General features: G+C 37.2%; 1 protein-coding gene across 13 annotated transcripts in view; it reads left to right on the top strand.

The window, feature by feature from the left end:
- ADAM22 (ADAM metallopeptidase domain 22) overlaps positions 1–13,630 on the top strand; it is a 131,213-nt gene that overhangs the window by 71,843 nt on the left and 45,740 nt on the right. For all 13 annotated transcript variants that reach the window (XM_062605044.1, XM_062605041.1, XM_062605052.1 and 10 more), the window contains exons 5-9: positions 65–147; positions 4,610–4,673; positions 5,304–5,373; positions 9,689–9,759; positions 10,976–11,050. In XM_062605044.1, the coding sequence (XP_062461028.1) occupies positions 65–147; positions 4,610–4,673; positions 5,304–5,373; positions 9,689–9,759; positions 10,976–11,050 (363 nt within the window). The remainder of the gene's footprint in view (positions 1–64; positions 148–4,609; positions 4,674–5,303; positions 5,374–9,688; positions 9,760–10,975; positions 11,051–13,630) is intronic.

Below are 13,630 nucleotides of genomic sequence, written 5' to 3'. Positions count from 1 at the left end.
GACAGGATGAAGTGTGGTGCTGTGCGATGTCCTGTGGATTTACAGTCTCAATTTCCAATTTCAGGGAGGAGAACATTGCTATTATCAGGGAGAAATTCGAGGAAATCCTGTATCATTTGTTGCCTTGTCAACATGCCATGGATTACAGTAAGTCTGCTGTTTTGTTTTTACTGGCCTTAGCTTATTAGCCTTTTAAACAAAATAAAGCTGTTTATAGTAAAATAAGTGCTGTTTTCTTTCCTACTAGTTTGTCACCATTATTAAGTATTCTACAATCTTCAGAAAACTGGATTTAGTTTGAAACTTGCAAAAGGCTCGTTCCCCTGCTTTCAGGATTCACTGGCAAAGCACACAGGTTCTTTTATTGTTTGTTTTTTTTTAACTGAGGACATAGGGCAGTGGCCAGGTATTGTTTTAAGATAATTTGTTATAGAGAGAGAAGGGTAAATATAACTGAAAACATTTTATTCTACAAGAATAAAACCCACTGCCAGTATTGACCGGAACCATGGAAAGTATGCTCTTTTCTTGTTGCTATAATGATGTATTTTATGGTTTTCATCTACTATTTAGAAATGAAAATGTCTGTTTAGAGCTTCTCTTGTCCTATCCATTTTCTTCACAGAATTACTCTCCTTAAGCTGTGTGCATGGGATAATACTTTGATACAGTAAAATCTTGGAAAATCTGTAAAAAAGGACATAAAATTGTGCAATATTTTTTCTTAAGTACATAATTTTAGTAATAATGTAATTAAATAATCTGTCATCTGACAGTTCCTGAAGCTGTGTGTTGATTTTGGACCTGCCTATTTTTGGCACTATTGAAAGATGCTAGTCAGGTTTTCAGAGCAACCAAGTAACTTCATTGTCTGTTGAATCTGGGAATTATGGGATCTTGGAGCTTTTGATACTGAGATCAGTTTAAAAAGTCATGAAGCAAGCGAGCCTGTGTGGACATTACCTGAGCTTTGCCTTTTTGTGAGGAAGCAGAGCTTAGCTGGTAAAAATCTTCAGCTTATTGTCTGTCAACTATTCTGTAGGTTTGGTATCAGCCACGTAAGTACATTTATTTAAGTAGTGTCTTTCTTTTCTATTTGTATTTTATTTGTTAGAAAGGGGGAGAATGCATGCAGAAGACTTGTCATCCTTGCACTACTCTGATTTACAGCTGTTACGATCAAGGTTGAACAGCTCAAGAAACCTGAGCCCAGTTTCAGTATGGACAGTGAGCCTAAAAATAGTAGCATCCTAATGCATCCTGAGCCACTGCATGGCTTCCATTAGCGGTGATCCATTAGGTCTTGGCCCCTGCTAACTCCGAAGAGAAAAAGAAAAGCAGAAAGGAAGGAGAGCCTGCATATGTCCTTTCCTGCCTCTCCTTTTGTGGGCTTGTTCTTAAGACTGACCCTCCTGCTGCTTTGTGTTCTTACATTGCCTGATATTCAAATTGGTCCCTTCTAACACAGTTAAGTGATGAAAGATGCTTTTGTTTTTACTTGCACAATTCAGCTCTCCCTTCCTACAGAATGAGAAAGTGATGTTTTGCTGAGCTATATTAAAGTCAAGCTTTATGACAGTGCATTTTCATCATTACACCTAGGTCCTCCACAGCTGATTTTATGTGTTAAGTAATTATTAGAAACTCAGATCAACAGTCAGAGCTTCTTAGCTCCAACCACAGTTTGTTGCATCTTGCTGGAATAAAGGAAGCTGGGAAGAGCTATCTTCTAATAAGGTCTGCAGGGCAGGAACTTTGCTTTCATGAATTTTAGCAAGTGCCTAAGACTGAACAGATGCCTTCAATAGAATAACGAGCTTCATATTCCCAAAGTTCATGCTAATCTCCACTCTTATTAATACCTCCCAATCTTGGCTATAACAGCAGGATTTTTCATGCGTGTGAGAAAGTGTTGTGTTTTTTTAATCATATGAGTTTTTCTGTTGATAATGTCTATGTTGTTCCTTTTATAAGTTAAATTAATGAGATGACTGGCTGTCAGAATACTTAAAATAATGATTTTTTTTTTCTCTTAATGACTTTACGAATGAGAAATATATCTCTGCAACCTTAACTCTGAGCAAGCCATTTTGTTTGCATTGATTTTTTCTTTTCTGTGGGATCTGCAGTAACCCCAGTCTCCTATGAGTTAACACAAAAAACTTTGAATGCAAACCACTCTGGTTGCTGGGATATAAATAAACTATAGTCAGACATGACTTGCAGTCCCATGTTTCAAGGCGAGTCGCGCACACGCCAGATTGGTCTATGATTTTGCTGCCTGCTGGTGGTGAATATAGAAACTGCTGGTATTACTGCAAATTAGAGTTTAAGGACTACAAATCTGTTTGTTTGAAGAATAGATATAATCAAAATTCAGGGTTTTAAAATGGCCTGTGTTTTGCTATTGCTTTCTCTCTAATACATTTGTGAGCATGTGGTTTGTTCACAGTACACAAGGCCTGAAGTCGGTTAGAAACAAGCCCTGAACACTTTGAGTGGGAAAGTCAGATCTGTAGGTCAGCTATAACTGTTATTCTTGTCACCACTGAGTGACTTGATGAGAGATCAGTGCTGCTGGGTGCAACAGTTGCGTGAGAAGCCAGTTGCTGGTAGTGCTTTATCGTGCAGACTGCGCTTAAGTGAAATTGCAATTAGAGGAAAGGAAGTTTTGCCTCATTAAGAACAGCAGGATGTTCCCAAATCTCATTTTATTCCCAGGCAAAGAAGCTTAAGCAGGTGCTGGAATATTTATCTTAAGCTTTGTGGGCAATATTTTCTTTCTAAAGAATAAGCACAGGTAATTTGAATGGTGAAACAGCTTTCAGTTGTAGATATGATCACACTTGATGTATGTTATACAGTCAGTATCCCAAGCTACTTCTGTGAATCCTACACAGTTAACCCCATAAGTGAATGATATTAAAAGAAGTATGCTCATCAATACCTGTAATGGTTTGCAAGCTTAATATATATATTCTTATATTTCTTAATAATCACAGTATTTTACTGACTATCATACTGATAATGACAGTATTTTACTGGTCCTTTGCAGAATTACAAAAAAAAAAAAAAAAGAAAAGCTGCAGAAGAAAAAAGAAAAGCATCTGGTTTTCCTGTTTATAGTCCCAGTGGTGGTTTTTTGATGCCTAAAAGCTTGCTGAAGAGTAATCGAAATAAATAAAAAATCTTGCTTCCATGCTGCTGTAATGTACTATGTGCCATGGTTGAACTTACAGCTCATATTCATGCTGAGCTTAGAGCCCTTAGTAGTGGCACTTTGATGGGGACATGCTGATATAGCCTAATCCCAATTATGCATATATGGGATGTCACTGAAATGAAGGCAAAGTTATTAAAAATGAATGTTAGTTTGGTTATAGATAAGAATGGTGATGATATAAGAAATGCCATTTGGTCTTACACTGTTACAGAGTAATGTCTGTATTACCACTTTCTTTTAAGATGCAATTCAGCCATGCTTGTGCATCCTGCATTATGTCAAAGGCTAAACTCCAGTACACTCTTTACCTAAGTAAACTTAAGGTAACACTTAATAGAAAACATTCTTTCAGAAACGGACCTTTCCTTTGCTGCACATTCAAGTAGTAATGCAAAAGCATCTGGTGTTACTGTCACAAACTATCTTCATTCATTTAAAAGACAAACTGTTAAGGCTCTCTAAACTCTGGATTTAGAGTTGAACTGTGTTTTGGAATTAAATATAGACAGCTGGTGATTGTGGGTCTGCAAGCAAAGTGACAGATTTTCTGAGATACAGAGCAGTGGGCTTGTCATGAATTATGTTCAAATTTCTGTGGTTGAGAAGGTTTTATGCCATAAAGAAAGAGACTATGAATACTTTGCCAGAACCATGGGTACAGTAGAAGTGTTGGTCTATTGTATCTCTTTTCACCACAACCTATCTAAAGCCTGTCTGATGGGATTTCCTATCTCAATCCCATGATTATCATATAATGTCCATAGTGATAGGATATTGCATATAGCCTTTAATGTTTTCTAGAAATATAGACTTAAACTAACTCAATTTAAAAAGAAAATATCATCTGTCATAACAATTATTGCTGAAATGCCCAAACCAGCCCTGAACATAGGTCCAAAGAAGCCCATTACGTTCTTTGCATTTGGTACTCTATGAAATGCTGAGGAGTTAATCAAAACCATTAAAACCAAAGGATCAGTTCAATTCAATAATGTTTTATTTGGGTGAAGGCTGTTCACATGTTCCAAATATGTGTGTTCCTAAGTTCCTTATTAATCTGTTGCAGGTAGATCTCTCTCGCATGGGAATGAGGGCTCTGAACTGGATTTTAAGTTGGCTAAATTAGTCAATTTTGGTGGTGTTCATATGTGTTGTAGACTCTCTCTGGGGAAGAAAGAAGAGTGTATATAACCACTGGAGAGAATATCTTTCTGAAGCAAAGAAAGAAAAGATTGACTCAGAAGTACATTCAGTTTCTGAAATTGTTTTAACTGCTTCCTTTCATAAATATTTATATTTTCGAAACATATAAACTTTTAAACTTACTTCCATGTTGCACTAGTATTTATTTATTAAATCAGTATTTACATTTCCTGCTCTTGACAGTGGGATGTTCTATGATGGAAATCATACTTACCTTATTGAGCCAGATGAAAACTACACTTCAGATGTAAGTAGAACTTACCATAGTCCTATTGTGTTGCTTGTTAAATACAGGTATTCATGGGTCCAGGGTAGGCATAAGGCTCTGGAACCAATCCCCTCATTCCCAACTCATTTACTTCACATGTGAGTCCCCATCATCGCAAATGAAAGCACACCTCTAAAAATTAGGTGGTGGTAAGTATGCGTGTACTCTGGATGTACAGTGCAGCACCAGTGGGTGCTGAGGATCCCTTGAAGCCAGCAGGAGAAGCCTGTGAGTGCCCTGTCCCGGTCTCTGGCACTTCCTCCTCTGGATTCATTACATCCCATGCCTGCTGGTTCATCCTCAACTGCAGTTCAGCAGTTGTGACTCTCACTGATGTTCACTGGGCAGTTCTCTTAAACCTTGCTCCAAGCATGCTTAGCCACTCCTTTGGATGTACTGAGATATTTCACATAAAATATGATTAACTGTTGTGTTAGCGATCATGTCACAGTTGGGAAGAGGAGGAGTGTGTAGAATAATGGTGCCTTGCAACTGCATGTTCACTAGTGTAGGTGCTAGATAACAAGGACCTTTGAAACTGTTTATTTAATGCTCATAAGGTGTATTAGTTTATCCAGGTTTAATACGTGCAATTATTTACTATTTCAGGATGACTTCCATTTCCATTCTGTTTACAAATCCAAGTTGTTTGAATTTCCTTCAGATGACCTGCCATCTGGTATGATTTTTTTTAATATTCATGACTTACTGACTTCTTTTAGTCTAAGGCCAAATTTGTTAACTGCATTTGATAGATAATCTTCTGATAGTATATTGTTTATTTGTATATCTCTTTTTTTTCTGATTAAATAATAAAGCACTGGAAAAAAAAATAATCTAAACCACTGAAAACACTGGAAAAGAACACGAAGCACTGAAAAAACCTGAATCCAGTGAACGAAACCTTTACTAGACCTTCATGTTGTGGTGTATGTTTCTCTTAGCAAGTCATGCAGTCTGTGGACTGCATTATATGCTAGTATTTGTAGACAGCAAAAGACTGAGGTGGCTTAAAGGTGGTGAAAATAAACCCCAGTTTGCAACTGGTTTATAACTCCTCATGGAATTTTCCTATTTTAAGATAGAAGATGAGTACCATGTTGTGACTGTAAGTCTGGGAGATAGGAACTTGCCAAGTATCATTGCTGTTCAGTGACTGTCAAATCTCCAGTCTGTTCAGCATCTTTCACAGTACTGGCTGTGGTGTGGGTCATGCATTTCAGTACAGATTAATTTGGAGGCAGAAGTGGTTTCAAGTGCTGGTAGTGATCAATCCCACAAACAGTTTATATTGTGTGTGGAGGGATAAGAGGGTTTTAAAAAAATGAGTTTTCGTCTGAGAAGTTGACTTGTTAATTGAAGTTAAAATTGCAGTATTTATGGCATATCCCCATTCTGTCAAGAGCTCGCCAGTTTTACAGATGCGTTTTCCTACTTTACAAAATGTATCCTAGATAAGTAAAACTGTCCTTCACAGACACTGTCATTTTGGTAGAAATAACCTCTAGACTAATTTCTTCAGAAGAGTTATAGATGTCCAGTCATCTTGTTACAAACTATTTGTTCTATGCTAGCAGTCGGCTCTGGAATATTACAGTGCTGGGTACTGCGCATGGGTTCTCCCCAGGAGCACAATGTGTGCAGGTTTGCTAGTTGTTAAGCGAAGTAGAATCATTCAGAGCGGTAATGAGAAGAAAACAAGGGAAATTGTTATAACTGGGTCACCTTGATTTCAGTTCTGAAGAAGGAATCTTTCTGAGTCTAAACAAAACAGTATCCCAGCTTCATGCCTCATGTCCTTTGCTGATGATTGCCCGAGGAGTTGTTGGGATGGAGGGGCTTATACAGTGCAAAATGTCAACATATGTATCATGAAGTTTCCTATGTATGTGCACCTTAGGTGCATACCTTGGTTATTCCCTGTACTTGTGGAGAGGGTAGTGTCATATGAACAATTTATTGAACATAAGGCCAAATAATAAAGTGCATCTTTTGTCACACTTCTTGAGCATGTCATTTGAAAGGTTGGAAATAATGCAACATTTGCTGAGTTTAAAATGAATCTTCTGCCTTAGGTTGTTGAAGTATGAGACCTCTAGAGCTGGTATTTGGTAGATATCTATCAGCTGTTCTATAAGATTTCCTAATAGTGAAATTTCATGTTTTCAAGATTTTGGAATAAAATTGTTTCTGCCTTTAAAATTCTGAAAAGGAATTAATTACAAGTTGAATCCACCAGTTTAATGCACCAAAGCATGTTGATTAAAAAAAGAGAAAAGTACTACAGCAGAACCATTATTAGTAACAACCACTGTGGTATGTTATTTCATCAGTGTTTCTTATATTCCTTATTACTCTCTTAATGTATCAATTTGCCCAGTCTAAGGAGATCTTTCCTGATGTTAAGATTTTCTTCTTGTCTTTAAAAGAGTTTGTGTGGAAGCTAAGATTTCCACTCAGCACTGTGTTAGGAATGGAATGGGTGTTTCATCAGCTTCAGTACTGATGTTAGGCAAAAAAAGCAAGTAACAGGAATTACTCGATATCAATGATAGTAAAAGCACACACTGTTATACCACAATTTGATAGCAATATACTTACATTACTTTACACCTTGGGTAATTTAAAAAAAAAGGCTATTGCAGAAAATAATTAATTATACTGTACTTTGCAATGATCTGAAGAGGTAATGAGGACTAAATCAGAAAGCTTGGATGGATGACTTGGCATTTAACTTCATCATTCAGTAGACTTATTTTTCTCACAATCTGTACTGAGACACAGTGCAATGACACGGTCTTAGACAACACTATTGAAAGTGTTGTTTTTCAAATCATGCATAACAGAAGCCCTTTTAAGGTTGTTTGAAAGGCGTGTAGATGTGGCACTTTAGTGGTGGACTTGGCAGTGTTAGGTTTATAGTTGGACTCGATAAAAGTCTTTTCCAACCTAAATGATTCTATGAATCCTTATTACACTTTTTCAAGGTAATATATTCCCAACAAAATTTCCAGTAGACTTTCTCAGCTGTCTGTGTTTCCTGTGATTTTGTTGGTCATGTTCTTTTGCCTGAGGGTCCCTGGCTGGAAATGCACCCTGTATGAATTCATCCAGCTTGTGAATGATAGTGCAGTGTTGATGTGTGTTAATGCATTAACATAAATGGCTTCATTATTACCTTCTAGAGATGACTGACTGCCGATGGTGGGTAAATGGTCACATTTGCTGGTTAAGTTATTTGAGACCCTATGTGCATATTGTAAATGATTGTTTTATTGACTGAGAAGTTGTATTTTTATCAGGTTTATTAACCATAACATAAACGCTAAAATGACAGGTTGAAAGCCAGCTGTATGGTACTAAACCACAAAGTAAATCTATCAACATATGTAAAGCATAATAAAAAAAAAAGTGTAAAAAATTTTCAAGGTTTAGTTTCTCATTATTGTGAGCTCTAGGGACTTCAGGCCTGAAAGAAATAAATAGGGACCCTTGGATGTGATTTACTTTATTTTAGGTCCATTTTGTAAAGAAAATCCTCAAGTGCACTGGTGTAACCATGAAAACACTTCTAAGCAAAGGGCCTATAATTGTGCAGACCCCTCCATGAAAAGGTATCTTCAGACTTCACACACTAAAGTAACAGTAGAATCCCCAAGACTTAGCCAAGAGTACACCAGTTGCTCATGCTTTGCTTTCCTAGTTTGTTTTATCATTAAGTAGCTGCTCCAGATTAAGATTAGCGCTTACTCCTGGTAATGTTTTGTCAGATAGGCAATTCAACTTTGAGTTTTAAGGTTTTGCTGATATGGCAGCCCTGTCAAATTCCTATCAGCACTGGTTTTAACCCTGTTGTTTGAGCCACTTGCAGAAATTTCACAATTAATGTACAGCAGGTGGGAGGTAGAGCTGTGAGAAACTTTCCTGTCCAACCAGCAAAACTGTTCAGGATTTTCCAACAGAACCAAAAGTTGTGTACAAAGGTATGGGAATTGGCAGTGCCTTAATTTACATCACTCTTAGAGTACTGTCTGCTTCTCTACAGGACTGGTAAAATCACTCTGGAATATAGACAGCAGTTTTCAGTTTCTGGAGGCTGAAAGAATGTCCAAAGCTGCAGAAAGCACAAAGGACAGGAAGTAGTCAAGGGAAAAAGGAAAAAAATAACATTACAAAATAAGCAACTGCAAACCTTTAATTTATCTTGGGGTTATATGAATAGTAAACATGCTTATACAAGAGAAGGGAAGAGATTTCTGGTCTGTATAGGGAAAAGTGAGGCAGGGATTAAAAATCTAACATTAAAGATGGAAAAATACTTCTTGGACATTTAAAAGGGTGACAGCAAGTGTTGTCTCTGCTTAGTTTATCATGTGCCCCTTTCCATGAGTGGCTAGTAATAGATTTGATGAAAGGGATTTGGCAAAAGAACAAACTACTTGGTGCTTATGATTAGAGGTTTAAGAAGTTAAAGACACAGTGGGATTAGAAGGGAGGAATATTGTATTGATTGTGAGCATTACCAAAATCTCATGAGGTTACTCTCAACTCTAATATATTTTGCTTTGTGAATGTAATCATCTTAAAGCATTAATTCTGCCTTCCATGCTCCTCTTACTAATTTAGGTAATGTCTGCTGAATTCCCAAAAATGCGATTCACTCCATGGAAGCACTGTGCTAATAATATTACATGCTCAATGTTGGTGAAGTTTTGGCGTAGAACATCTGCTGCGCTTTCTGAAGCGTGACACCCACGGATCATGTGTTGCAGCAGACCCAGATTATCACTAGTAGAGTTTTTAATAAGAACTCTGTCACTGGGAAGCATCTGTAATATTGCTGCCTTTATAGCTGGAAACTTGAAAAAATAAGTTGCTGCCGCAGCTGATGTGTGAAAGAATGCCATATCTACTGTCATGTGGCATCAGGGTCACTGATTATTGAGCTATCTTCTTGTAAACATTCAATGTATTTGCCTGTGTTTTCTGTTTAGAGTTCTGGCAGATGAATGCAACATCACAGAAATTTGTTTTAAAGCCAAGATACAAAAGAAGTAAAAGGCAGGTACGTGCCAATACACTTGTTTATAAATAATATGCCATCAACTTTATTTTGTGCCTGCTGAATTAATTTGGCCAGATGGAGTACTGCTGCTTGGGCTGGTTTGGCTATAACAAAAAGAGGTATGTAATGTTGACAAAACATTGTTGGGTTCTCTTGAACGTTGCCTACCTGAAGAGTTATAAAGTTATTAAGCACTGCTAAATTGCAAATGGAAAAGTAGCTAAAATATTTTCTCTCATTTTGAATATAGTTTTAACATTCACAAGTATTTTTTTACATTGGAGTGGTGATAAGTAGCTACTTTATCTCACTTGACTTTGATTTAAATTTAATTTCCTACACTGAGTGTTCATCCACTGTTTATTAAAGTGGGGGAGACACTAAGTGCAGATGTTTGTACCCTGGGAAGATAGCAGCAATTCTTTGTATTTTAGGAATGGAGTTCAAACGATGGGACAGGTCAAATCAGAGCCAGGTCAGGGGGTCTGAACAGTGTAGGCAAAAATGAAATACTGAAAGCAGTGGGAGGGGAAGATGACTTTGACAGCACTAACTAATACAAGCCTCACAGAGGCAAAAGAAAAGTGAATAAGACATTGGAGCATTCTGGAAGTCATTCCTGAGGGTCTTGCTTTATATCAGAAGTTTGCTGTCTTTCTAGAAACTAGGCATTACTCTGCGTTTTTAAGTCATAACAATGTAGTAACTCTTCTGGAAAACGCAGTTAATAAAGGTCACCATGAAGAAACTCAATCATAAATGTTTCTAAATGCAAAGCAAGCATAACACAGAGGTGAGTCCTGTGTTTGAGCAGTGTGCAAATAAATAATAGAATTGTTAGAGAGTTTTCTCATAAATAATTCAAGAGGGTTCCCTTTCTCTGTGGAAAAACCCCCCAGCAAAACATTCTAGCTGACACAAGCTATTTATAGGCCTCACTGGGGATTCTCTTTCTTTAAGGACCCCCCAAATTTGGGATTAGATACTTGATTTCATTGTTTAGGGTCATAGAAATGTCCTGGTGGAGGTGAAAGAATTTGTAAAAATGATGCAGCTAAGCACCAGAAGTTTCATCAATATTTGAGACCAGAATTGAGACAGTAGAAAAAATGTGTGCATGAGAAGTTTGGTTTCTGAAGCCATTTCTAGTTACCAGTTATATTCTCCCTGTACACTCACTTCTGTACACTGTCTTACACTTTCACTGTCTCTGTAGGTTCGTCGGATTCCACGTAAAGTTGAAGAGGAAACAAAATACATTGAGTTGATGATTGTAAATGATCATCTAATGGTAAGATTGACACACTTCAACATCTTACAATTATCATTAACATCAATTTGTCTTAGTTGGCCCATAAAAGATAACAATACAGAACAGCCTATGGCCAGAATAAATTCAGTATGCCCTTAAGAGAAGAGAGTATGGTTTCATTAACCATTGATGAAGTTGCTTCTGAATTTTGGCAAGGTAGTTTCACCAAGAATGCAACCAGGCCTGAGTATGAGAAGGAAGGGTCATAAATTAAAGAATTGTGTCATAAAGTAACTAATGTCAGTGTAACTTAAGCTGATGATTTTCTTTCTGGCTTTCTTGGGCACTTAGCTATAGCCACTCAGTAATCAATAATGCAGTTATTGACATTATGCAGCAGGTGTTGACAATGGGGAGATTAATAGCAACTAGATTTTTTTTTGATATGTCCAAATCAATGTAGAGAAAATTATTTTGTTAAGCTTCTATGCTTTCTCTGGGAAAACATAAATAGGCTCTTTAATGTAGTGGAAAGAGATATAATAAAGATTAGTGTATTGAAGAAAAACCAGGCTCATTCAAGTGGGAAAAGTGACAGACTTGTGTCAGTGAAGTAAAGATTATTAATAATTAATGAAAGGAATATCAAAGGATATGGTGAATTCTCTGTCACTTGCAGTTTTCAAATCCAGACAGTGTATTTCTGGAAGATGTGGTGATGTCAAACACAAACAATAGGATTTGATCTTGAAGTAACTGCGTAAAGTTCAGACTGGTGGTGCCCCTCCGACTGGTGGCATTAGTTGGTTTTATGATCCTATATGGCTTTAAAAATCAAAATATATCTATACATTTTATCTACCCTTTCTTCTATGTGCAGCTTCTCTCAAGCAATACCCAAATTGGCAAAAATATCAGAGTGTACCAAGGAATGTGCCACTGTTCTTGGACAATGTACTGCTCCATTAGCTCAGTTTGGCAAGCATAACAATAAATTCTTGGATTAAGTATATTGAATACTGGATGCAAAATTCCCTAAATCACTGTCATTGTGTTTCATCCTGAATACCTGAAGCCACAACATGCCCATTTGGACAGTATCTGTCTGGGTTGATTCCTCTCAAGGACAATGTTTCCTAATTTTGGTTAATTATAGGTACTGTGTGAGTCAGTCCATGTATGAGTTTATTCCCTGAAGCAAATGCCAATGAACATCTATGGTCAAAGAAGACGAATAATTTCCTCCTGTGTGAAGGAAGTGTCATATGCTCTGGTCTCCCCACTTTCTCCTTGGGCTAGGCTAGCATGTGGATTACTCTCTGTGCATGCAGTCAATGTAGCTCTTATTGACTCTCAATGAGTGCACTCAGTGTGGAGCTGACACCCTGCAGTCAGAGCCATTTTCATCATTCAGCCTCCCCATGCACTTCCAAAGGGAGCAGTGAACCTTGAGCTTCTTCTGGTCCATAGAACCATCTGTGTGCTACTAGCCATCACGGCCACTGAGCGCTGCAAGGGCTGTGGTGCCCTCCTCTCTGGTCTTCTCTGCTGCTTGTTCGACCACTGTTTCTAGTCAGGGAGTAAAGCTTTTGAAACTCAAACATTGAAATGGGCTTATAAATTAGTATACTGAGAATGTTTCAGTAGGCCTCCAGAGTCTCTAAGCATCCTACAGTTTGAAGTTTTAGTTGCAAATAGAGACTTGAGTAGCATACTTACTTTTCTTCTGTCCCATGCCTAATTATCTATGTATTTTGTAGCTTTTTCATTTAATCCTTTCTGCCATTTTTATCTTCACAATCCTGTCCTTCTATATGTTACTTTTTTTTTTTTTCCTAGTAAGTGTATCTTACTAATTTTTGGTGCTTTTTTCCCCATTCCTGTTTGAAAGCATGACTTTTCCATCCCTTAGTTTTTGGGCACTTCTTTGTGCCTCTAGAAGATTCTAACTTCCAGCAAATATGGAAAACATTCACTCCAAAATCAAGCATCATGGGGCACAAGATCGTTGAATGTTTCTGAATATCTTGGCCTAAATTCTAAGATACTTGTGACTTTCATACCCATAGTGCTCATATATAAGTGTATTTTTCCTGCAGATAAGAGTACCTGGACAGCTATCTTCAGTGTCAGCTTTATAGCACTGTATTACAGATTTCAGTAAACGAGCCATTGCAGTTGGATTGCTAAAGTGATATTAACCAGTTACTGTGGCATTATGGGGATGTGAAATTGTACATGAAGAAATACAGATAACAGCTTAAGAGAGGAAACTGAAAGAAAATAGGAAGTCTGATAGGTTAAAATATGGGTGCAGGCCCACTCAGAGTAATACCTTCAAAGAAATCTCAACTATGGAAATTGTGTTGCTGATTTCTATATTGGCATTTGGAATTAACTTTAAAATTGTCAATAATAAAGGTAACGAAAATGTTAACAGTATGTTCCTGTTTCTATAGCATTTTTCAGTAAAGATCATAGAGTACTTTCCAAACAGAAATTAATAGATCCTCACAACAGCTGTTGTAAAGTATATTAGTAATGTATATTTCTAAACAACTTTCAACTATTGCTTATTAACATTACATTCAGCACAGGAGACCAAACCTTGTACATGGG

This window comes from Pezoporus occidentalis, unplaced genomic scaffold, assembly GCF_034315485.1.
Source record: "Pezoporus occidentalis ecotype Australia unplaced genomic scaffold, CSIRO_AGI_Poc_V1 ctg9, whole genome shotgun sequence".
Taxonomy (NCBI): Eukaryota; Metazoa; Chordata; class Aves; order Psittaciformes; family Psittacidae; genus Pezoporus; species Pezoporus occidentalis.
The sequence above is the reverse complement of the archived record's forward strand: the minus strand, read 5'-3'. Positions and strand labels throughout refer to the sequence as shown.